This window comes from Leucoraja erinacea, chromosome 22 (genome assembly GCF_028641065.1).
Source record: "Leucoraja erinacea ecotype New England chromosome 22, Leri_hhj_1, whole genome shotgun sequence".
Lineage (NCBI taxonomy): Eukaryota > Metazoa > Chordata > Chondrichthyes > Rajiformes > Rajidae > Leucoraja > Leucoraja erinaceus.
In genome coordinates, this window is record NC_073398.1 from 28,746,885 (window position 1) to 28,774,307 (window position 27,423).

The following is a 27,423-nucleotide window of genomic DNA, read 5'->3' on the forward strand; positions in this document are numbered from 1 at the left end:
AATTTTAATTGTCATTGTCAGTGTACAGTACAGAGACAACGAAATGCATTTAGCATCTCCCTGGAAGAGCGACATAGCAAACGATTTGAATAAATAATAATAGGTGTCCGGGGGGGGGGTGGTGATTGGCAGTCACCGAGGTACGTTGTTGAGTAGAGTGACAGCCGCCGGAAAGAAGCTGTTCCTCGACCTGCTGGTTCGGCAATGGAGAGACCTGTAGCGCCTCCCGGATGGTAGGAGGGTAAACAGTCCATGGTTGGGGTGAGAGCAGTCCTTGGCGATGCTGAGCGCCCTCCGCAGACAGCGCTTTCACCCCCATCTCATAGATGTACTGGTAGATTAATTGGCTGTTGTAAACTACCTCTGATGTAGGTCAGTTGCAAAACAGCCAAAGATAAGCTGATAGGTACATAAGAGGCAATAGGTTGCAAGGAAATAAGAGGACTAATGGGACCGCTCTGTTGAGACCTAGCAGGAATCCAATGGGCTGAATAGCTGCCTTTCATGTTGTAATCAGTAAGTGTGAAAAGTAAAACAACTGAAGAGTCTGTGCCTGCTCATGGATCCCACAACTCACACGTGTCTGAATGACCACAGATTTTAGAACCAAGTAATATACTATTCATTAGATCACTATAATAGCAGACAAATTATTGGTGAATAGGTAATGCAAACAAGTCTGTCCTTTTGACTACCTCTAATCTGACCCCCCACCCCCTCCCTCGGTTCATAACCGATTACACTTTTCCTGACATGTTCTGGTACAGGCAACTACTTTGGCTGTAAAATGACTCATTTAGGAAAATCTAGATGAGGAAACATAATGGAAGGTTATGCTGGTAGACTGGGGTGAATAAGGGTGAGCAGAAGCTTTTGTAGAACATAAATACTGGTATAAACCTAATGACACTTTGCTGTGTATTAACAGTGTTTAATGTGCAATATTGTTCATGTTATAGAGCAGCAGAATGTTAAGCTGTGTCCATGTGCTGTCTAAGATGGAACAATTAACTTCAATTTTCCCCTGGCTTGACATAAGAAAATTCATTCTTTTCATTATACAGTTCTTGATCTTTAGCTTGGTCTGCAATGTAGTTCCCTCCCACAGTCAAATAAATTGCTGCCAGTTTGCCTTACGAAGGATGGCTATTAGGAAAGATTACTGTTAGATATCCTGTAAGATCTGAGGCTCAATTGTCCTAACGTGGAAGATCAACTATGGGCTAAATCAGGAAGAGGTGACCAGGTAGCATTAACTTGGATATGTTGGAGTGAAGTGAGAATATGAACATTTTTAAACATCCTTTATCCTTGACTGCAGCGATGGTCTAAAAAAAAGTGCTGTTCTACAGTTGTTTAGAGGACTTCAGCCCAGGGTCGAACTAAATAACAGATCACAAATGTAATCAGGTTCACTTCACTCTGCTCTCTTGTGATCGTGTGCACAGTTCTGTGAAGTTAGACTAAGTGCTTTTAAAGTACAATATAAGGACAGAAATATATGCATAAGATAATTGTTGTTGACGAATGCAAACTGTACGTAAGATCACAAACTGTTGCAGCAGATCAACAGTTTAACCCAAAGAATTGTCCACAACTCACCCATTTTAGTGCTGATGCTGTCAGTAATTCGAGCAAGTGCTGCCACAGACTATATCAACAAGGATGGTGTTACATCCAAGCCTAACCTGCGTTACTGTGCATCGATGACCATCTTCAGCTAATTAAACAATGACACATGTATCAGACGGCTGGACGTTGGGATGTTCTCATGGCAATAATGAATTCCACTTGCAACACCTCAAATAATATAGCACTATTTTCTTTTTCTGCCTTTTACTTACGCACACTAGCCTATTCTTCACTCTTTACTATCTCTTTTTTCTTTTTCTCTTCCTACTTTTCTCTTTAAAAAAAAAGGAAGTTGTACAGAGAATGTAATATGTTAACATAATTTTGGGAACCTGTAAAAAGGTACCACTGTATTATACTTACTTCTAATAAATAAAAAAAATAATAATTAAATAATAACGTCCATTTTGCCCATGCAAATAAACTATTTCCAACAAAGTGAAGTCTAACCATTTCCCTCTCAATTCAGTGGAATTACAATTGTTGAATCATCACCATTAATATGCTGTGAGCCACCATTAAACAGAAATGTAAAAGGATAAACACAGAAATACTATGGCTTCTTGCACAAGGCAGATGCTCAGTTTGTGTGACTGCTCTCTCCAAAGCATTTCCATCATCCATAGGGATAAGTGCTAGACTGAGTGAGGGATAGAAAGGAAAACACTAGACAGAGGGGGTTGAAGATTGGTGGAAATTGAGAGTGTGAGGAAAAGATCAGCTCTTATGACTGTGGCCATGTGTGTGGTCTGAATGGGGCTGTGTACTTAGATTGTGTAACTGTATATGTGTTGGTGCCAACTCTATGCAGCAGACCCTCTGGTCTCCCATCGCCCTACCTCTTTGTATTGGGCCAAGTCATCATTTTGCTGAGCCCATGTAATAGCTGGTGTGCGACAGCCACCTCATGATGAAATAATTCCTGTACAGATATCTTCCAGTTCACCAAAGTCATGCTCAAGATTAGGCAAATCCTCGTGACTTGGCATGGAACTGGGCAACTCAATCCAAGCTGAATGTTCATTAAAATCTAGTTGCGTTCAGTCATCCTCAAATCAGGTTGCCAGGCACTGACCCACAGACTCCTATACACTGAACTGTACTGTTGTGATTTAAGTGAGCTCAGCACAGCAAAGGTCAACCTTGAATTAAATAAAAGCTAGTTTAGCAGTTTGTTGAGGATGCCATTTTGGAGCAACATTCCAGGAAAATCCAGCATTTGTCTTTAAATTTAAGTCAAATATTTAACACCAGATCAAAGAACAAATATACCACAAGAAACAGGTCTATTCTTAAAGGTACACAAAAAAGCTGGAGAAACTCAGCGGGTGCAGCAGCATCTATGGAGCATCTATGGAGGTCTATTATTAATGCTGGTGTTTCCTCTGAACTTCCTCTTTCCTCATCCAACTCCCTCAGCATAACTTGCTATTCCTCCCCCCCCCATGTAGCAGCTGGTGTATGACAGCCACCCCATGATAAAATAAATCCTACACATCTTCCAATCCTCCAAAGCCATCCTCAAGACGAGTCAAATCATCATGACTTGGTATGTGATTATCTTGATACCCTGCACACACACCTGTGGCATTTGCCTTCCTTGCTCCCTATGTCAGCTAATTCCATCTCACTGCTCTTAATTCTCTACCTCTTTAAAGAAATTTATTCCCGAATTCCCTCGAGAAACAGAGAGTTAAATTTGGCAGCAATGTGTATCCCAAATTGATGCCTTCCCATTGCACTTTACAGCCAATTAATTGCTTTTGACAGTGTGGTCAATTTTTATTGCAGGAAGTATAGCAACACATTTGCACACAAGGGTCCTCCAAGAAACAATGTGTTAATGGCCTGACAATCTGATTTAGCCAAAGGTACACAAAAATGCTGGAGAAACTCAGCGGGAGCAGATCTTCCAGCATCTGCAGTTCCTTCTTGAACAATCTGATTTAGCCATGTTGGTTGAAGGGTAAATACTGGTGAAGGCTGGAAGGCATTTCCCTGATTTTCTTCAAACAGGACCCATAGGATCTTCAAGTGGGAGTTGGGAGCTTGGTGTTAGTACTCCATACGAAGGTAGTACCTTAAGCACTGAGGCATCGAAGTGCCAGCATAGATTATATCCTTGTCTCTGGAGTGGGAGAAGGGTTTGGGGTTTAGATGCTGTTTGGCACGCATTAAAAATATCTGGAGATGTGGATAGACACAAAAATCTGGAGTAACTCAGCGGGACAGGTAGCATCTCTGAAGAGAAGAAATAGGTGATGTTTCGGGTCGAGACCCTTCTTCAGACGATGTGGAAATTGATTGACCTCATGAGGTATGGAAAATCAATTAGTAAATTTTATATTTAATATTACGAAGAGACATTTGTTAAACTTCTCCCCGAGGAAAGTAATTGTCATGTCTTGTGCTATAATTTTGCTGCTTAAATTGCACGACCTAATCAGCTCACCCTTGAAGCCTTGTTTATGTCCAGATTCATTGAAGCACAGATGGGATGTAATAATTTAGTGTTCACATTTAAATGTCTTTCATGAAGGGAATAGATTAAAATACATTTCTTTCAATAAGATTAGTCTGAAAATGAAAATGTAGTACTGTACCAAAGGGAAACTAAAACAAATTGCAGATGCTGGTTTACAAAAAGAGACACAAAGTGCTAGAAATAAAATAAAGGTGCGTGCGTTTGTGTGCACCGAATAACATATAACGGTAATTATATTAATTTAGTATTAGGAAGAACAGGTCTTTTTTAAACTCTTGGGCCAACAATACAAGGCATATGATGATTGCGAGGAGAAAGGCCGATAGTTAATTTACCTGGAGGATGTCTCGTGATGCCAAACTGAAGGAGAAATTCGTGGATCAAGAACCAGACAATATGCAGAGCTTATATTTGGGTTGTCTATTCCTTGCCCTCGCCTCTGACATCTGCTCCAGCCCTACAGTCCTCCATGATTGCTTTACTTCTCTAATTCTATTCTCTGGCCCACATCCATTTTCCATCACAGCACACTAAAGATTATGTTTTTCACTAGCAAGACCTATACCTAAGCTCTGAAATGTGATCCCAAACCCTCTGTCTCTCATGTCCGTATTAGCTCTCTGTTAGTTGCTTCTATTGTCAAATTTTTCATCATGTGTGCCTATATCTTGGACACATAACGGGCAACGATGAGTCAGAATACAGGAAGGAAATTGATATTGTGATTAAATAATGCTAGAACAACAATCTTGCTCTTAATGTTAGCAAGACCAAGGAGCTAATTGTTGACTTCAGAAAGGGAAAATGGTAAATGGGAGTCTGGAACTCTCTGCCGCAGTCGAGGCCAGTTCATTGGCTATATTTAAGAGGGAGTTAGATGTGGCCCTTGTGGCTAAGGGGATCAGAGGGTATGGAGAGAAGGCAGGTACGGGATACTGAGTTGGATGATCAGCCATGATCATATTGAATGGCGGTGCAGGCTCGAAGGGCCGAATGGCCTACTCCTGCACCTAATTTCTATGTTTCTATGAAAAAGTAGGATCAGTGAACATTTCTTCATCAATGGGATGGCAATGGAGAGAGTCAACAGATTAAAGTTCCTGGACGTGCATATTTCTGAAGATCTGTTCTCAGCACCAATCTACTATGAACTACTAACGGTTTACAACAGTTTACTACGTGTTTTGGCTTGCACCATTATGGTCTAATTGCTGGCTATCACTGATGATTCATTGTATTATTGATTATTGTATATTTATCTGTTTAAGTGTCTGTTAAAGCAAGTAAAAATGTCAGTGTTTTGTTGCTAATGCGTATGACAATTAAACATTCTTGATTCTTGATCTTCATGTGTCAGACTTTGTTAACTAAAGCTTTGATGAAACAACTTTTATTGCTGGTGATGTTATTGTGCTAAATATCAGCAAACACTAATAATGAACACAGACCCGCTTCATGATCCCTTTCCCTTGGAGATTAACTTGCCATCTGACCTTGGCTAAGAGGCTGTATGGTTGCGAAAGCCAGGCATGGACTGTCAGCAGTTTGATTCACCTATTTGACTTTTCCTTCTGTGGACAAACTTATGTAAAGCACCAGCTAAAGTATGAAAAACGGTGGAGATTTTTTCCCCCATATGATTAATTCACTGAAATATATCTTAGTTATAACTTCGGAATAGAAAGGTTCCCAGAAAAATATCTCAGCGCGTAGTTTTTAGTTTCTGATAAGAAAGATCTGTCCCCAGTAGGTGTCCTTATGTCCACATTGTGAACATTATGTCTGTTTCTCAGGAATAATTTTGTTTCTGATCAAAAGTCAACATTCACTACAATTCCCGAATGTGACATAATAATGAGCATCTCTGTTCTAAATGGCTTACCCCTTATTCTTAAACTGTGGCTCCTGGTTCTGGATTCCTCCAACATCGGTTTCCTGCCTCTAGTGTGTCCAAAGCCTTAATAATCTTATTTGTTTCAATAAGATCCCCTCTCATCAGAGATCCCCTTACACAGAGAGTGGTGAATCTCTGGAATTTTCTGCCACAGAATGTAGTTGAGGCCAGTTCATTGGCTATATTTAAGAGGGAGTTAGATGTGGCTCTTGTGGCTAAAGGGATCAGGGGGTACGGAGAGAAGGCAGGGATGGGATACTGAGTTGGATGATCAGCCATGATCATATTGAATGGCGGTGTAGGCTCGAAGGGCCTACTCCTGCACCTATTTTCTATGTTTCTATGTTTCATCCTTCTAAATTCCAGAATATACAAGCCTCACTCTCCAGTTATTCTCCTCACTCTCAGCTCCTGCCCAAACGACCTGTCACGCCCATGTGTAACTAGGGGTTAAGCACTGGCTCCAAGTGACATTACAAATATTCAGAGGTCTTGCATAAAGTGGTTGTGCAGCATGAAGGAACAATTTCATAAAGCGTGCAGAATTCCACCTTCCCAACCTCCTAAAGTGATATCCTGTGCTCAGGTTCCCCTCACAGTGAGATCTTCCTGAATTCACATTGCTTACACGCCCTCAGATCTCTCTGTCCTTAAAATGAATGACACTCTCCTCAGACACCATGCCTCACTGCCCCCTATGGTAGTGCAAGCCAATTAGCTCAATCCTCTTCCCTTTCTCCAGAACCCTGCACATTTTGTGATAGGTTTTAATTGGCCTAAATGGCCTTTTACTGATGACTTTTACATTGTAAAAATGTAAACATTAGGGTCATAGTCATGCAACACGCAAACTGGCACTTTGGCCAACTCGTCCATGTTAACCAAAATGCCCATCTAAGCTAAGCTTTTCACCCATATCCCTCTAAATCTTCCCTATCCATGTACCTGTCCAAATGTCTTTTAAGTGTTGTTACTGTACCTGCCTCGGCCACTTCACCAGTTCATCTCATTTATTCACTGCGCCTTCTCAGATCCCCAGAGCCCCTGTTGGTATCACAGTCTCAGTCACCAAGGCCGACGTTAGAAGATCCTTCGGGAGAGTAAACCCTCAGTAAGTGTCTGGACCTGATGGTGTACCTGGTTGTGTTCTCAAAACCCTTGTGGACCAACTGGGTTGGAGTGTTTGCAGACATCCGCAACCTCACGTAACTGAGGTGTTTGGTTCCCACCTGCTTTAAAAGGGCATCAATATTACTGCTACCCAAGATGAGTAAGGCAACACGCCTCAATGACTACCTTAACGAGAACCTGGCCCCATTACAATTTGCCTACAGCTATAATAGATAATCGGGGGATGGGGGGATTGCGATCTTGTTGGCTCTCCATTCTGCACTGGACCATTGAGACAGTAAAAGTGCAAACATCAGGCTGTACAGCTTGGCGTTGAACACCATCATCCCCTCCAAACTGGTTACCAAGCTCAGGGAACTGGGTCTCTGCGTATCTCTTTGCAACTGGATGCTCGACTTCCCCATCAAAGAACACAATCAGTACGAATTGGCAACAACAATTCCACCTCGATAACCATCAGCACAGGGGCACCTTAAGGCTGGGTAATCAGTCACCTGCTCTACTCACTCCATGACATTGTAGCTGGGCACAGCTCCAACTCCATCTTTAAATTTACCACACCACCGTTGTTGGACGAATTACTGTAATGAAGAGCGAGAGTATAGGAGGGAGATCAATGGGCTGATTGAATGGTGCTAGAACCTAGGTCTCAACGTCATTAAGACCAAGGAGGCTGATTGTTGACGAGAAGGCACAGCAACGACTGTCCTTCCTGAGGACATTAAAAAAGACTGGTCTGCCCCAACAGCTGCTGACAACCTTCTACCGCTGCACCACAGAGAGCATATTAACGTATGGCATCTCTGTGTGGTATCTCAGCTGCACGGAGGCGGAGAGGAGAGCTCTTCAGCGCGTCGTCCACAGAGCGCAGAGGATTATTGGGACACAGGTACCAGCCTTGGAGGGCATCTACCACACACGGTGCCTCAGGAAGGCCGTCAGCATCCATAAAGACTCCTCACACCCTTATAATAGACTGTTCGAACTACCTCCCTCCGGCAGATGTTACAAGGCCTTCTACGCCTGAACCTCCAGACTCGGGAACAGCTTCATTCCCAGAGCTATAGCGGCTCTGAACCGGCCCTGCTGAGTGCCCCCCATCCCCCCTGGACTGTCTCCCTCGGATGGTCACGTCGCACAGACACATCTGCACTTTAGTCTGTTGAACTGTTTTGACTGTTTTACTGTTCTTTTTACAATCCATGTTCTCGGGATATCTAAATCCAAATGTTATTGGTTATTTATGTTATGGCATTGTATGGAAGCTGCATACCAAATCTCGTTGCGCTTATGTGCAATGACAATAAAATATATTATTATTATTATTATTATATTATTATTATTATTATTATTATTATTATTATTATTATTATATTATTAGAAGAGGAAGGCCAATGATCCACAAACCTGTCTTTGTTGATGGGTTGATGGTAGAGAGTGTCAATAACTTCAAGTTCTTGGGCATGCATGCACGCATGCACATTTATTAATTTGTTTGTTTGTTTATTTAATCTTCCTATCTATCTATCTATCTATCTATCTATCTATCTATCTGTCTGTCTGTCTGTCTGTCTGTCTGTCTGTCTGTCTGTCTGTCTGTCTGTCTGTCTGTCTGTCTGTCTGTCTGTCTGTCTGTCTGTCTATCGATCTTCACACTAAGGGAAATTTACAGATAGGTCAATTAACCTACAAACCTGCACATCTTTGGGATGTGGGATGAAACCGGAGCACCCGGAGGAAACCCACACAGTCACAGGGAGAACTTCCAAACACTGCACAGACACCCGAGGTCAGGATCAAGCCCAGGTCTCTGGTGCTGTGTGAAATTAAATTGCCCCTAGTGTGTAGGGAGCGGATGAGAAAGTGGGATAACATAGAACTGATGTGAATGTGTGATCGATGGTTGCATGGACTCGGTGGGACGAAGGGCCTGTTTCCAATGCTCTCTCTCTGAACTAAACTTTCATTTTGTTTGCTCCACATTATGTGCATTCCTACCAGCTCTTGCAATGTGGTCTGTTCAACCACATACATGACGTATTTCTTTCCTGGCCAACATTCAGATGGCATATGTTTCCCTCAATTGTGGAAACAGCCTTTGTTTAAAATCTTTGTAAAATACTTTTTAGTTTGTTTGGAGGTTGTGTTTTGTCACTTGTCCTTAGGCCTGCTGCCACGTGGAATAGTCAGTATCACTTGCAAGTCCAAATAGACACACAAAGCTGGAGTAACTCAGCGGGTCAGGGAGCATCTCTGGAGAAAAGTAATAGGTGACGTTTCGGGTCGAGGCCCTTCTTCAGATGAAGGGTCTTGACCCGAAACGTCACCTATTCCCTTTCTCCATAGATGCTGTCTGAGTTATTCCAGCTTTTTGTGTTTATCTTTGGTTTAAACCAGCATCTGCAGTTCCTTCCTACATACTTGCAAGTCCAGAATGGTTTTGCCAATTCCACTGCTAAGTAATCTTCAGTGTCTTTCAAATGTTAGATTTACCCATGGTAATAACTGCCTCTAAATCAGTCACTGATTCATTAGGTTTTCTTAAATGCGAATGAAATTCAAACCTTTGCACAATTTCACTTGGCTTTGGGTTCACATATTTTTTCGCAAGACCACAAATCCTTAATTTCTTTAATGGCCAGGTGTCTCCGATCTCAGCATGTTTTGCCTTAAACTCTATGCTGGGACTCCAACCTCTTTAACTAAGGAAGCCCTCTATTAATCTTCATCACCAATCTTCTTTGCATTGAAGAAATATGACAGCACCTTGAATTATTCCTCCCATTTCAATGGAGCCTATTTTTGTGCCTATTTTCCTTTCCACATTTTTTTTAAGCAGTGGGTTGTTAGGCTTTTCTGAAAAATATTTTTTTCATCAATTCCAACTGACCTCTGGAACAAATGTCCTTGTCACCGATATGTTATGTTATAATATACCTAAAAAAATGTGGAGGCTAAATTTAATTATTCTCTTTAAGTCTGCAAAGTACACATTTGCAACTTTGGGCAGACAGAGATCCACCAAATGGTACCTGATCAAATCAAATATTGACATAAGATAAGCCTCAAAAAAGCTGGCTTTAAGAAGATTCATTTCCCATTTACTTATATAACTGCATACAATATATCCCCCCCAATAAATTGGGTAGAGAAATATATATATGATGTTTTCATTCTGTAGCCATTCAGAAATACTGGATGAGTGCCCTTGATATGGGAGGGATTTGTATGTCAGCCAGAAGGTGAAAGGTCAGGATAATGGAACCACAGGAGTGATGGCCATTATGAAAACTGTTCCTCATGAGAATGCACCAGAATAAGTGAGAACATGTATGGAGAGAAATGCAGTTAAAACCACAGCTGAAAAGGGCCAGTGGGTACAGATTTACCAAGGTCATTTTTCAGTTCTTACATGTATTCTTGGAGAAGGTTGGATGGATTAATCCAGCAGCAATTCGTTACAAAATATCTAACCAGGTCATTCGAGGAATTAGGTTCCAGGAAGGAAGTAAAGACAGGGGCATATTTATAAACTAGATAAAGGAGTGTTCGGAAAAGCAATGACCGTACTGTGACTCGTCAAGTAGAGAGTCAAATTAGAGATGAAAACAAAACATCCAAAAAAAAAAGAAAATAACCTGCTTTCTGTGATCTTACAATGTCCTAATGTGGTTTACATAATGGAAGTACAGCTCCTAATGTAACATAGAAACATCTCATTAATGATAACTACAAACATTTGCATGACAACGACCAGGTAATATTTGGTTGAGGGATAAATAATGTATGCACAATATTTCCCTCATCTCTGAAAGATGAAACTTTAAATTGTGCTGCATTTCCTCTGTTTTTCTCTTGGACTGTCAGCCTTGGTATTGTGCACGGGACTCTGAAGGGGACTATGAACCTTTATCATTTCAATGGTCCAATGGTGCTTTTTGATTTGGAGGTGTGAGTGCTGCACAGTTAATCATGGCTTACCAGCAAACAATGGGGATCAAGAAGTGATGAGGCAGATCCATATGAGTACAGGAAATGGAATCAGGAAGAGGCCATTCAGCTCCTTGTGGCTTCCACGCCATTCATTTAGGTCACAGCTAGCCATTTACCTCAGCGCCACCTTCCCCATTACCATTGATTCCCTCTGCACATATAATTGCTGCGATTTTAAAGCATTGTAAAACTTAATTGTCGAAGTAATTGTAATTCTTAGAAAATTGTAAAGGTAGGAAGTTCACCTCTCTTTCTGCATTTTACTTAAGAAAATGACTTTGACCATTTACAGTCACCGTTTGCACAACTGCTGCGTGTCAGTAGGTTAGGGAATTTCTTCCAGGACCGCAAGAAATTACAGCGAATTATGGATCCAGCCAGGGCCCACACAAACCAACCTCCATTGTGTTGATTCCATTTATACATCATGCTGCCTCGGCAAGGCCAGCAGCATAATCAAGGATGAGTCGCACCCTCTCTTCTCCCCTCTCCCATCAAGCAAAACTTATAGAAGTGTGAAAACGCATACCTCCCGATTCAGGGACAGTTTATTCCCTGATGTTATCAGGCAACTGAATCATCCTAACACAACCAGAGAGCAGTGCTGAACTACTATCTACCTCTTTGATGACCCTCGGACTATCCTTGCTCGGACTTTACTGGCTTTACCTTGCACTAAAGGTAATTTCCTTATCATGTATCTATACAATGTAAATGGATTAATTGTAATAATGTATTGTCTTTCTGCACGCAACAAAAAGCTTCTCACTGTACCTCGATACACGTGACAATAAAAATAAAATAAACTGAATGTTCAGGGATACACAAAAAAGCTGGAAAAAACTCAGCGGGTGCAGCAGCATCTATGGAGCGAAGGAAATAGGCAACGTTTCGGGCCAAAACCCTTCTTCAGACTGATCGGGGGCGGGGGTGGGTGGGGACAAGAAAGGGAAAAGGAGGAGTAGCCAGAAGGCTGGGGGATGGGAGGAGACAGCAGGGGGGCTGAGGAAGGGGAGGAGACAGCAAGGACTAACAAAATTGGGAGAATTCGATGTTCATGCCCCCGGGGTGCAGACTCCCCAGACGGAATATGAGGTGCTGTTCCTCCAATTTCCGGTGCTGCTCGCTGTGGCCATGGAGGAGACCCAGGACAGAGAGGTCGGAGGCGGAGTGGGAGGGGGAGTTGAAGTGCTGAGCCACCGGGAGGTCAGCTTGGTTATTGCGGACCGAGCGGAGGTGTTCGGCGAAACGATCGCCCAACCTCCGCTTGGTCTCACCGATATAGATCTGCTGACATCTAGAGCAGCGGACGCAATAGATGAGGTTGGAAGAGATGCAGGTAAACCTCTGTCGCACCTGGAACGATTGCTTGGGTCCTTGAACGGAGTCGAGGGGGGAGGTAAAGGGACAAGTGTTGCATCTCTTGCGGTTGCAAGGGAAAGTGCCCGGGGAGGGGGTGGACCGAGAGGGAAGGGAAGAATTGACAAGGGAGTTATGGAGGGAGCGGTCTTTGCGGAAGGCAGATATGCCTTGAACGGAGTCGAGGGAAGTGGATGTGGGTACAAATCAAACCTATTCCCTTGTCCTCGATGGTCATTGAAAGATGTTGGAAGTCATTGGAGCTGTGCTCATCTGGACAAGGGGAGAGTATCCTTTCATGCTCCTGACTCATGCCTTGAGGAGTGGCTAAGCTTTGGGGTGTTGGCAGGGGAGTCACTTCCTGCAGAATACCCAGTGTATGCTTTGTAACCATGGACTGTACATGCCTGATCCTTTTTAGTTTTCTGGTCAATGGTGACCTCTCGGATATTGGTCGTTGGGTCTCGGAGATAGTAATGCCATTGTAAAATCAGGGTTGGGAGGCTAGGCTCTCTTCTGTTGGTAATAATCACACTCTGGCACTTTGGCACTCAGAGATTTACGGTACTTGCAACATCACGAAGTGTCATCACTTATATGTTGAACAATACCAGGTCTTTATGATATCATCTGCTTAACAATAATGAATGATGTGTAATATGATCAACCCCGAAACTCTCCTTTCTTTGGTACCCATCCAACTGTGTTTTGTTACAAGTTACATTGTCTATGTCAAGTCAACTTCCCTAACAATTGTCTGCTTTGGATGGGATTTTGTATACACAAGAACATCCTTCTTTCTTTCTAAAGGTCTCTGTTTCAAGTTCTATTACAATTAGGAGTTAACCAACTCTGGAGTAAAGTCGACAGGTTTTTATTCACAAGCTAGAACCTTCAAATATATTGTCAGCTAAAAAATAATTATCTATTGTTCCAAGATGGCTGCCTATACTAATTCCATTAGCCTGCATTAGGCCGCTGTATTTTTCCTGCTTATGTACCTGTCTAAATGTCTTTTACCCATTGTAATTGTATCTGCCTCCAACACCTCCTTTGCCAGCACATTACCTCTGAGTGAAAAACTTACCCCTCTGAACTACTTAAAATGTCTCCACTATTACCTTTGAACCCGTGCCAACTAATTCTAGCTCCACTGACCTTGGAAAAAGGACTCTGATTGTGTACTCTACCAATACCCCTCATAAAGTTTAGTTTAGTTTAGAGATACAACGTGAAACAGGCCCTTCGGCCCAGCGAGTCCGCGCCGACTAGCTATCTCCGCACATTAACACTACCTTACACACACCAGGGACATTTTACACTTATACCAAGCCAATTAACCTACAAACCTGTACGTCTTTGGAGTGTGGGAGGAAACCGAAGACCTTAGAGAAAACCCATGCGGTCGCGGGGAGTACGTACAAACTCCATACAGACAGCACCTGTAGTCGGGATCGAACCCAGGACTCTGGCACTGCAAACGCTGTAAGGCAGCAACTCTACTGCTGCGCCACCGTGCCACCGTTTATAAAGTCATATTTTACCCTCCTACTTTCCAACGAGAATAAACTCAGCATATCAATCTCTCCTTATAACCCCAGCTCTCCATTCCAGGCAACATTCTGGTGAATCTCTTCCGTACTCTCTTTACCACATCCTCCCTGTAATGTGGAGACCAGGACTGTGCACAATACTCTACATTTAATCACATCAGATTAGATTTATTAGGCTGACAATTTATTCAGTGGTTGATGAATAAATATTGGTTGAAGAATACATATTGATCACGATTCAACACATATACACATTTCCAACTCTTCCTATATTTTTATATTTCCATTTGAGAATCAATTGGCTCTTCAAATTTAATGTTGCAGCTCAGGAATGAGGCCTTCATTGTCAAAGCCTAATGTCAGAGTGCTCTCTCAGTACAGCACTGGAGTGTGATCCGAGGAGGTAGGGTAATTGTCTACGATAAACTGTCACTTTGTGTGAGTTAATGGCAGGAGGAGTCAAGGCTAAGGTCATGTCTCAGGGCTGGATGGGTTGTGAGGGTAGAGAGAGATCAAGAAGGATGGAATCCATGGAGCCAACATGGACCTGACAGGCCGAATGCTGTTCATCGATTACAGCTCAGCATTCAACACCATTATACCATCAAAACTGATCACCAAACTCGGTAACCTGGGCATCGACCCCTCCCTCTGCAACTGGATACTGGACTTTCTAACCAACAGACCCCAGTCTGTGAGGTTAGACAAGCACACCTCTTCAACCCTCACCCTGAACACCGGCGTTCCACAGGGCTGTGTGCTGAGCCCCCTCCTCTACTCCCTCTTCACCTATGACTGCACACCTGTACATGGTACTAACACCATCATCAAGTATGCAGATGATACAACGGTGATTGGCCTCATCAGCAACAACGATGAGCTGGCCTACAGGGAGGGGGTCCAGCACTTAGCAGCATGGTGCACTGACAACAACCTGGCCCTTAACTCCAAGAAAACCAAGGAGCTCATTGTAGACTTCAGGAAGTCCAGAGGCGGCACGCACACCCCCATCCACATTAACGGGACGGAGGTGGAACGTGTTTCTAGCTTCAGGTTCCTGGGAGTCAACATCTCCAATGACCTCTCTTGGACCCACAATACCTCTACTCTGATCAAGAAGGCTCATCAGCGTCTCTTCTTCCTGAGGAGACTGAAGAAGGTCCATCTGTCTCCTCAGATCCTGGTGAACTTCTACCGCTGCACCATCGAGAGCATCCTTACCAACTGCATCACAGTATGGTATGGCAACTGCTTTGTCTCCGACCGGAAGGCATTGCAGAGGGTGGTGAAAATTGCCCAACGCATCACCGGTTCCTCACTCCCCTCCATTGAGTCTGTCCAAAGCAAGCGCTGTCTGCGGAGGGCGCTCAGCATCGCCAAGGACTGCTCTCACCCCAACCATGGACTGTTTACCCTCCTACCATCCGTGAGGCGCTACAGGTCTCTCCGTTGCCGAACCAGCAGGTCGAGGAACAGCTTCTTTCCGGCGGCTGTCACTCTACTCAACAACGTACCTCGGTGACTGCCAATCACCACCCCCCCCCCCCCCGGACACTTATTATTATTTATTCAAATCGTTTGCTATGTCGCTCTTCAAGGGAGATGCTAAATGCATTTCGTTGTCTCTGTACTGTACACTGACAATGACAATTAAAATTGAATCTGAATCTGAATCTGAAATCTGAATCTTCAGATTGTTATAAGAACATCGTAAAATGGCACATTTTGTAGTGCCTTTCACTCCTCTTTCAGAATGTCCCAAAGTAATTTATGGTTTATGATACATTTTAAATGTGAACATTTGGCATAATTAAAAAAAAGGCACATAGCAATGTAACAAAGATCTGATTATCTGTATTTTATAATAAAGAACAAGGGAGTTATTCCTAGCGATACACATAGGCCAGACTACCAGAACTAACTGTTTAAGAAGGAACTGCAGATGCTGGAAAATCGAAGGTACACAAAAATGCTGGAGAAACTCAGCGGGTGCAGCAGCATCTATGGAGCGAAGGAAATAGGCAACGTTTCGGGACAAAACGTTGCCTATTTCCTTTGCTCCATAGATGCTGCTGCACCCGCTGAGTTTCTCCAGCATTTTTGTGTACCTAGCAGAACTAACACCCTTGCTCTTCTTCAAAATAGTGTCAAGGGATATTTTGCATCAACTGGAGGAAGCAGATACGGGTTTAGCATCCATCCAAAGGATCAGATCACCAACCATTCAGCAAACCATTGAGTTTGCATTAGAGTGTCAGCTGAGAGTTTTCTGCTAACATTTCAGGAGTGAAGTTTGAACTTTTGAATTGACTTTTAAATTTTGTTGTACCATGTGCAATGACAATAAAGAGATTCATTCATTCATTCATTCACACAAGCTTCTGACTCAGAGATGAGAGTGCACTTCACTGATCCTTTGCTGGCACAATAAGGTCAAGCAGATAAGCACCAATATATAGTTAAATCATCCCATGTCTGTTCATTTCACACCATCAAAAAAATGATAGGCAAACGACCATCTTTGGACTAAGGAAAGAACACACCCTTATAATCTTTAGCGAAGTTCCTACTTACATTTTCCTCTGTCTGGATAACAGTATATTTTTTACAACTCATTACATCTGTATTGAAACACCCCCCAAGCAGTTTAGTTTCCTTGTGCTCTAATACCAAGTCTTTGTAGGGGGACTGACGAGTTCAGCAAGTGTGGTTACAGGCGATTGAAGCACATTCAGCATGTCAAGCTACTCCGTGGTGTATGGGGAGCTGGATTTCTGGCTTATCATCAGGTCACAATATTATCTCTCTAGGCAGTGCATGTGCTGAAGTCAAACTGCTGAGTTGGTGACTTCAATGTACTCACTGCTCTGGATTCCGAATCAATGGATAAAACCAATCAATTGGACAAAAAGGAACAAAAGGGGGAAAAAAAGTATGGAAATAAGGAGCGGGCAAGCAACTGTGGAGAAAAAAACTGTCAAAGCAACAGGTCAATTATCTTTATTGTGAACTTGGAAAACAAGTTTTCATATGCGGAGAAGTATTGAAGGGGGACAGAGACTAAAGGAAAGGTCTGCAATGGAGTGGAAATCAGGACGGCTAAAAGGATTCCAGTGGTAGTTCTGGCTAAAAGAGAATGGCGAATGGAAAAGATCTGTCAGGCATAGCTCGGAAAAGATGATGAAACCCAAAATGCCAAAAGAGAAGAAAGGGAAAAAAATTCAATGTTGGAAACACAAAACGACTGTTCGGCTGTATATGTTGAACTCAGTGCTCAATGGCACAGCTAGTAGAGCTGCTGCATCTAAACTCCAACAACATGGGTTCATTCGTTACCTGCGGTGCTGGCTGTATGGAGATTGCACATTCTTACTGTGGTCTTGTGGGCATCCTTTGGATGCTCTGGTTTCTTCTTGTATTTCAAAGACATGTGGGTGTTAGTCTGAAGAAGGGTCTGGACTCAAAACATTACCTATTCCTTTTCTCCAGAGTTGCTGTCTGACCCGCTGAGTTACTTCAGCTTTTTGTGTCTATCTTGGGTGTTAGGTTAAATGGCCACTGTAAATTGCCCCAAGAATGGAGCTGAGTGGTGGAATCTGGGTTGATTGATGGGAATATGAAAGGAATAACATGGGATTAGTGAAAGGTTAGTTTTTAAATTTCATCGATGTGGTCTTTGATTGCTATTCTAGACTTTACAATCAATGTTTCCTAGATGTTTCCCCACAGATATTTATTTCTTTATTCCCCAAAACCAAGTCCAGTCATGTCACTTTCCTCATTATCTTAAGTACGTTTCTGTTTGTGGGATTTTGCTATGCACAAATAAGCCTTCCTCTTTACATTGCATAAAACACATAATGAAAGCACTTTTAAAGTTATGATACTTGTGGGGACATTCTAGAGATGTGAAAGATGGTACATCAGTACCTTCTCCTTCCTTTGCATTCATGCACATTTTTTCATAACAAAGATTGCTCGTTAAATAATGTTAATGCACCATTCCAAGGTACATTTCCATACCACTTTTCTTCAACGTTGCTGCCACCTGCTACGCTTCTCGCAATTAATAACTAATGCAGGACACGAACTACAATTCTCTTCATGCTTTACACCCAGTAGTACCCTCTGTCGCCTCAATCAATTGGATACCTTGACATCATTTTTGCAATTATTGGTACTTGGAAGACCACCAACATGTGCCTGTTGAGTAATGGTCATTTTTGAAAAAAAGGAAAAAGTAGTTTTACAAAGATTGTTTTTTTGAAAAATATAAGGACATTAACTTAGTGGAGTTTAGTCTAGTTTAGTTTAGAGATACAGTGCGGAAACAGGCCTTTGGGCCCACCGGGTCTGCGCCGACCAGCAATCCCCACACATTAACACTATGCTACACCCACTAGGGTGTAAATTTTTACATTTACCAAGCCAATTAACCTACAAACCTGTAAGTCTTGGAAGGAAACCGAATTGTGGAAGGAAACCGAATTGTGGAAGGAAACCGAAGATCTCGGAGAAAACCCACACAGATCACGGGGAGAACGTACAAAGTCCGTACAGACAGTGCCCGTAGTCAGGATCGAACCCGGGTCTCAGACACTGCATTCTCTATAAGGCAGCAACTCTACCGCTGTGCCACTGTGACGGTTGAAAGGAGTTTGTGTCTGTCAGAGTGATGCACAATGCAAATTGGAGGAACAGCAACTCGTATTTCGCTGGGCAGCTTACAACCCAGTGGTATGAATATTGATTTATCTAACTTCAAGTAACCTTTGCTTTCCCTCTCTTTCCATCCCTCCCGCACCCTAGTTCTCCAAGTAGTTTCACTGCCCTTGTGATTCATTTTACTGTTTGTATGCCTCGTTGTTACCTTCCCCATAGGCAACAATGAACCATTCTACATTTCCTTGAACAGCATCTGCTTTGAACTGTCCTTTTCATACCTTACCCTTCCATATCCCTAGTTTCCCTCTCTTCTGACTCTCAATCTGATAGAAACATAGAAACATAGAAAATACACAATACACAATACAGTTTATTTGTCACTTGAACTTCATAGAGGCTCAAATGAAATGTTGTTTCTGCAGTCATACACACAAGAAAAAAAGACCCAAGACACAACACAATTTACACAGACATCCATCACAGCGCATCTCCTCCTCGCTGTGATGGAAGGCAAAAAAACTTATCTCTCCCCTGCACTCCCCATTCCCCTCCCGATGTCAGAGTCAAAGCCCCCGGCGGGCGATGGCAATTGTCCCGCGGCCATTAACGCCGCGCCGGGTGATGCAAGGCCCTGCTCCGGGTCTTGTTGTTGGAGCCCCCGGCGGGCGCTAGCAAAGTCCCGCAGCCGTTGAAGCCGCGCCGGGCGGTGATGTAAGGCCCCGCTCCAGGTACTCCTCGACCCCGCGACTCGGGCGGGTGAAGTCGCCGTTGCGGAAGCCCCGAAAAGCGGTCTCCCAGCAGGGACCCGCGGGCTCCCGGTGTCACTGTCCACCGGACCTGCGGTAAGCCTCCGAATCCCCGGGGTCGGGTCGCAGCAGCGCGCCACCACAGCTCCACCCGCTCCGAACTCGGCCAGCTCTACGATGGTGAGTAGGTCCGCAGCTCCGCAACTGGAGCCCTGGGTCGTTCCTGCTGGAGGCCGCTCCACGTTGCAGCCCCAATGACAACAGAGACCCGACAGGGAAAAGGTCGGGTTCTCCATGCAGGGGAAAGATTTTAAACGTTTCCACCCACCCCCCACACACACACATACCCCATCAAAAAAAAAATAGGTGCAGGAGTAGGCCATTCGGCCCTTCGAGCCTGCACCGTCATTCAATATGATCATGGCTGATCATCCAACTCAGTATCCTGTACCTGCCTTCTCTCCATACCCCCTGATCCCTTTAACCACAAGGGCCACATCTAACTCCCTCTTAAATATAGCCAATGAGCTGGCCTCAACTACCTTCTGTGGCAGAGAATTCCAGAGATTCACCACTCAAAACTTCACCCATTCCTTCTCTCCAGAGATGCTGCCTGTCATGCGGAGTTACTCCAGCATTTTGCGTCAATTTTGACTTGAGTTTGTTTGGTGTTTTTTGTTTTTGTTTTAATAGAAAAGACTACAAGTCCCAGAGGGCTGTGGGAGGAAGGGGCGGTGAGGCCACGTACAGCGTCGTGGAGGACGACGCCGACAAACAACAACGTCAACGTCACGGGCGGGTATTGGAGAGAAGGTTCAGGATCAGAGAAGAGTCAGAGTGAGAGGAAGCTGGAGAGGAGGTGAAGAGAGGGAGGGAGAGGGAGAGAGAAAGAAAGAGATCGAGAGAGAGAGAGAGAAGGGAAAAAGTGTGAAGTGGAGGAGGACGAAGGAGCGAAGAGGAGGAGGAGGAGCAGGAGGAGGGTGGTCGTGGTCGTCGTGTGGTGGGGTAACCGTGTGAGGATAGGGGCCAAAACAAACAGCCGCCATCACAGAGCGCTCATTAAAGTGAACCTCAGAGACTGGCAGAGAATCAGCCCGAACAGGACAAAGTGGCGTCGTCCGAGTGAAGAGCGCAGAGTGGGGGACGAACCCCTCAGACGGACGCGTCGCTCCCCGCATCCCCCCACCCGGTCGCCTGTCTCGTTGGCTGAACGGACATATACACCGACAAATATATCTATCTATATATATACATATATATATTATTTTCGTTGCATCCCCTTCGAAAGAGGGATTTCGTGTCTCGATTACACCTGAGAGAGTTTGGTTTGTTTTCTGTGTGTTGTGTACTCGGGGGTTTGGAGGAAGACAGGCCCAGGGAAGGATCTAAAAGCCACCTCAACAGCGGCGACATGTCATCCCCGAGCCCTGGAAAGAGACGAATGGACACCGATGTGGTCAAACTGTATCCTTCAGACAAGCAAACCTCCCCACGGAGGGGCTTCATTTTTCTCTCATTTCCCCCTCCTCTGTTTCTTTGTCTCGCCTGTTAATTATCCTGTCAACTGCGCCGTTTGTTTGTGTTGCAGGCTGGTTTTCTTTTATTTAGTGCCCTACCACAGATTTAGCCCATCATTTGGGTATTTTAATATCTAATTGTGCACTTCGTTATTTATGAAAAGGCAGCTGACATGTAGGTGATGGTTGAATTTTTTTGGAGGTTATGTTTGTCAGGTTTTCGGGCTGTTCAATGGTTTATATCGAAAACTGGTGTAAACGTTCAAATGGTGACGGATTTTAAGGCGTCCCCTTTTATTGTGAAGTTTTATTATTCTTCAAGTCAACCTTTTTTTTTTTTTAAGATGAAGATTAATTGGCATTTTAGGAATGTTTGTTTAAATTAGTGGCGTCTATAAATTTATGACAGTTTTACTGTTTCTGGCCGTAATGTCAAATTGTTCTGTTGCCTGTTGGGCCTGTATCTTCAGGAGAAAAATCTAGCCCTGTTATTTTGTTGTGTGTCGTTGGTTTGAAAGCAGATGCAATGTTTCACCAAACGGTTTATGATTATAAAACATCGTCACTTCTCATCAAACCTTGTTTATGTGTTTTCAGCTATAAAAGAGGTTGGGGATTGTCTGACGTCGTTTATTTGCAGGGTATTTTTGGCTTGTTGATCAGTTTAGGTTTAGTTGAGGGGGATGGGGGAAAAACAGAAAAACTAAAGGAATTTGGTCGTCGATGTCAACTCGTTTTAATCAGATTACATTTTAATGCTCCAATTGTACATTTTACCGGGCAGTCACTTTGTTGTTGAATATTTGCTGCTTCATTGTTTTATTTTTCGTTGTTGTGAATAATTAGACTTTTTTGTTTCTTGCTGTGTTTTGAAGTGCAGGCCTGTCATTTTCGTTTTATGGTTAGAATGTATGGCATGGATTTTATTTCCGTATGGAAAGATGCATAAATGTTACGTTTTTAATATCTTGTTAGCCCCTCGCCCATTTTGGCCTTGTTTTTTTAATAGTGCTACCTGCTGGAACTCGTTGGACAGCAACTGTTGGTCCTAAAGTGAGCTGCAGAGAGCGATTGGTTGCACTGTTACCAGCCGGAATTGGGTTGGAGGAGGAGCTTACAACACTAACACACTAACCGATGTCTCAAAGGAAAGAATACTTGGACATCCAGCTCACCACTTATAGGTTCAAAATTAAATTACAGCAAATCGGTACCAATAACAATCTGGCTGCATCTCGCTACTGTTCTTCAACACAAATTCCCAACCATTTTATATAAAAAATGGAATTCTGAAATGTTCTAAAGTTTACTTCTGTGTTAAGAAATAGGTCATTTAACTAAGAGGTTGATTAATTCCATCGTTTTGGATGACTTATTATGAGCTGTCCACTGTTAGAAAGGTCAGCAGTGCGTGTAATTGGAGGAAAAAAAAGAAGTCTTAGCCTTCATTTAAAAATACAAGCACTGGTTATGTGTAAAATTTGTCAAGCTCACTTTTCATAAAATGTTTATAGGTGTAAGTTATTTAATATGTCCTCTGTTTTAAGCATCAGTCAGGACTATTTCCTTTGTACCATGCTATCATATGCACATGTGCAAGCTCAACACACATGGTGTTTCCTAATTTACCTCACTATTGCAGCTCCGAGGACAATCATCCAGGCTATTACCAGACTTCCAGTGTCTATTGTCAGCAGCTGACTTTTGTATTTCTGCCTTTAAGTACCCTGTAACAAAGTCACCCAGGTTAATATTCGATGTCATGACTACTTAACCATGTCTCATTTTCTGCAGTTGTCGGGAAGGTATTTTGGTCTGGCACGTTACTTTTTTCAACCAAGTATTGATCACAGATCTGCTTTACACTTAACTGACAGAATGATGCACGTTTCAATTGACTTGTATGATGAAATAAGTTCTCGTATCAGGATTCAATATTTGATTTTCGTAATTGGATGAATTCCATTAAAACCACATTTCCACTAAGATGTACCAAACATGTTGCTGATCTAAGATCGATATTTTGTGAAAATGTTGAAGTTGACTGTTGATAAGAACGTGGGCGTGATGGGGAAATTTGTTATTTGAGGGCATCTGAGCAGAATGTTTTCGTAGGCCTCTTCCAACGCCTGTTGAACTAATGCTGCATTACTCGTCCATCTTTGATATGGAGGAAAGAAGGGATGGAAGTTGAAGAAAAAAAATGACATTAATATTAATCCTTTAGTGAGGATCTTAGAAACTAATTTCCCCAGCTGGTGTCCTAAGATTACCACTCCAACCACACCCCTGTATTTTTGATTTCAGTTTACATCCTGGATTTTAAATTCAAGTGGTATGTTTGACCAATTAAAAGCACTACATTCTGTTCTCACTAATGTGCACACATGTTCTTTAACATAGTACCCAGTGAATTCGTGGAATTTGTTTCCTCAGAGTACTGAGTGTTCCAAGTATCCCTGGTTAAGATCAGCTGATGTGGTTGAACTTTCTTCTCTGCAGGATGAGATCAAATTTAGGGTAATGTTTTTATTCACAAATCACCCCTTTTTCAGTTGAGTGATTGCTTGATGGTTGGTATCTCTAGTAGTACCCTGTTGAAGTGAAGATCTACAAAGAAAGGTTTTGATATTATGACATTCACTATAAACCTATTAAAGAATATTTCACAAAGTGGACATGAGGCTAAATTAGGAGTTGATTAAAGTGTTTGAATGGTGTTTGATAGCTTGGCTCATGATGACTGAAGTCTGTCATTGATGGTAAATTGGGGCAGAGCAGATGATGGAAATGTTTACCATACCTTAGAGGCTGGACTTTTCATCATTGACTTTAATAAAAGTGCCACATTAATTTACATCATAAAGTTCAGAGGAAATTTTAAACTTTAACTTGCACACTGCAAGAGTGCGTCTTTAATCTATTCATTTGGATTGAAACTGCATTCAGGTGCAGCTGATTTCAAGACTGGGTATCCAACCTAAGGTTTTTAACTTAATTTTACCTACCTGATCTCTTGGTTGCTCAGTACTTTAACTCCCCCTCCCACTCCCAATCTGACCTTTCTGTCCTGGGCCTCCTCCATTGTCGGAGTGAGGTTCAGTGCAAATTGGAGGAACAGCACCTCATATTTCGCTTCGGTAGCATACACCCCAGCGGTATGAACATTTACTTCTCTAACAGAGCTTTCCCTCTCTCTCCATCCCCTCCCCCTTCCCAGTTCTCCCACCAGTCTTACTGTCTCTGACTACATTCTATCTCTGTCCCGCCCACTCCCCTGACATCAGTTTGAAGAAGTGTCTTGAGCCGAAATGTCACCCATTCCTTCTCTCCAGAGATACTGCCTGTCCCGCTGTGTTACTCCAACATTTTGTATCTACCTTCGCTTTTTAAAAGGAATTGAAATAAATATTTAACCTACTTTTGGAATACAGTGTATATTTTATGGGAAGCAAATGGAACTGGTTGTACAGAGGATCATCAGTTATTTTGTGTTATTGTGCGGTTCTGTTTGACAAAAATGACCCTGAGAATATCATGCTGCTGCAGACCTAATTGAGGTAGAAAAATTAAGCATTGAGAAGGGAAGAATGGAACTTGTGTGATTAGCATGGATAGCTGGTTGTACTAGTGTATATGCATGTTCTGTTGTCGATTGAATTTGCTTATGATTCATGAATTTGCAAAGGCTTATTCAATGTTCAACACAGTTCATTAAGCTTGCATCTGTGAAAAGCTAATGATTATTCTCACCTCCGGCATACTCTTTCTCTGCAGAGTTGGCTTGCAGGAGGGGCCCGGGAAACACAAGCAATATAATTTCTAAACTGGGGTTATGTTTAGAGAGAAAGAGAAGTTAGGATGATGTTCTGGTAATTATATCTTTGTGGTATTTGTTTGTAATTTGAGGTGAGGAGTGAAAGCCCATGGGAAATGTATTGGTATCCATATTGAAACATGCAATTTAAGTAATGTTTTTCCCTGCAATGCATGGACACCAAAAGCAGCTCCCAGGTAATGCTGATACAATGTAAAAGCAAAAAGCTGCAGATGCTGAAAATTGAAAAGTGCTATGTTGGGCACACTCAGTTGGTCAGGAGAGAGATGGTGCTGATATTTACAGTCAATTAATCAAACCTGATTTGTCTGGAATGTATACTTTTTTTCCTTCAAGATTGCAGCAACAGGCATTTAAATATATAATCTTTACTCAATGCCTTGTCACTTCTAGTGTCTTTTCCCTTCATGGCCAAGTAGTTGTGAACAAACTAGGGTGCTCTAGGAGTTGAATGTAGCATTTTTGGTCTGTATGGTTCTTGTAACACAAGGACATAGTAGCCTGCATGATAGTCACTCTGTTCACTCTTCCACCAATGCACTATAGGGTGGAGTTTGTTCAATCTGTAGGATGCATTGCAGCAACGTGCCAAGATGCCTTGGATAGCACCTCACAAACCCACACTTCCCGGACTACAGCGGTTCATGAAGCAGCTTGCCACCATCACCTTGCTTGTAGTTTCCTATGCTGACCAAGATGCCCCATCTACACCCGTCCTACCTGCCTGTATTTTGTCCATATTCATCTAAACCTTTCCTATCCGTGTACTTGTACAGATGTCTGTTAAATTTTAGTTTCGTTTATAGATTATAGATACAGCGTGGAAACAGGCCCTTCGACCAAGTCCTCACCGACCAGCGATCCCCACACATTAACACTGCCCTTCACATACTAGGGATATTCTTTTTATATTTATACCAAGCCAATTAACCTACAACCTATACGTCTTTAGAGTGTGGGAAGAAACCAAAGATCTCAGAGAAACCCCATGCAGGTCACGGGGAGAACATACAAACTCAGTGCAGATAGCACCTGTAGTCAGGATCAAACCCGGGTCTCTGGCACTGTAAGGCAGTAACTCTACCGCTACGCCACCGTACTGCCCAATGTTGTTATAGTACCTACCTCAACTACCTCTTCTGGCAGCTCATTCCGTATACCCACCTCTCTGTGTGAAAATGTTGCCCTTCAGATTCCTTCTAAATCTTTCCCCTTTCACCTTAATCGTAAATCCACTGGCTTTTGATTCCACAACTCTGGGTAAAATACTCTGTGCATCTACCCTATCTATTCAAGCACAATTGGGGATGGGTAATTAAATGCTGGGGCATTTTGCAAAGCCCACATTCCTTGAATGAGTAATTCATGAACCTTACCAGCTGAGTCGTAGAGTGATACAGTGTGGAAACGGGGCCTTTGGCCCAACTTGCCCATATCGGTCAACATGTCCCAGCTACACTAGTCCCACCTGCCTGCGCTTGGTCCATATCCCTTCAAACCTGCCCTATCCATGTACCTATCTAACTATTTCTTAAACGTTGGGATAGTCCCAGCCTCAACTACCTCCTCTGGCAGCTTGTTCCATACACCCACCACCCTTTGTGTGAAAAAGTTACCCCTCAGATTCCTATTCAATCTTTTCCCCTTCACCTTGAACCTGTGTCCTCTGGTCCTCAATTCTCCTACTCCGGGCAGGAGACTCTGCATCTCCCTGATCTTTGGGCAACATTCAATATTAGCTTTGGCATTTAAAGAAAGATGCAATGTGTTCAAGAAATGTTATGGCTGTTAAGGTTTTTTGGTTATCTGATGTTCGAAATGGTTGCAACTTTGTGACGTGTGGCCTTGGAGGGTTGATTGGGTTGTTTCATTGGTGGTCAACTTCAAGTTACAGGTGCCAGTTTTGTTAAAATTGATATTCTCTGGTGAACTGTGAAATGCCCCGGCTCTGTTAGTTGGAAACAATAGTACAGTATTGTTCTTGATAACCTCCCTGCATTAGTTTGGTTTTCCCCAAAGGGGATAAATGGGAAATAAAAAAGAGAAATGGATATGGCTGAGAAGGAATTATTAAAAAAACCTAAAAAAACCTGTACTTTCCCAATAGAAATGTACAATTTCTAAATCAAATGAGGTTGAAGGGCACCAGATAAAACGGTGGCCAAACTTGGACATGGTCAACCTTGCAAAAGCAGTTGGAGATGTGCAGGCTACTGATTACTGTACTAATTGTTTAAGTTTGTAATCCAGTCTGTTCTGAGTTGAGTGTAGATTAGAAAGAATGATTTATTCAGAGGGCTGTCTTTTAAAGAACAGAACAGTACAGCACAGGAACAGGTCATTTGGCCCACAATGTCTGTGCTGACATGATTCCAAGACTAAGGAACTGACCATTGAGGAGACATTTCTTGTCCAGAAGATAGAGGCTTTGAATTCACAACTCCAGGGGTTCATTTACTTAGTGCAAGTCTGAATAGATTTTTGAACAGTAAGAACATCTTTGGGAATGTGGTTGCTGCAGAACTACAGATCAGTGTTATGATCTTAAGAAATAATGGACTGGGTATTAGCCGTGAACCTATTAAATGGTTGAATGCTGCCTCCTGCTTC

The 27,423-nt window shown here is 42.8% G+C and overlaps 1 protein-coding gene across 1 annotated transcript in view; it reads left to right on the top strand.

Annotated features, from left to right (window-relative positions):
• Positions 1–20,244: 20,244 nt before the first annotated feature.
• Positions 20,245–27,423, top strand: part of ube2h (ubiquitin-conjugating enzyme E2H (UBC8 homolog, yeast)) — a 77,596-nt gene continuing 70,417 nt past the window's right edge. Inside the window, 1 exon segment of the mRNA XM_055653353.1 lies at positions 20,245–20,922. Within this exon segment, the coding sequence (XP_055509328.1) occupies positions 20,870–20,922 (53 nt within the window). The 5' untranslated portion in view covers positions 20,245–20,869.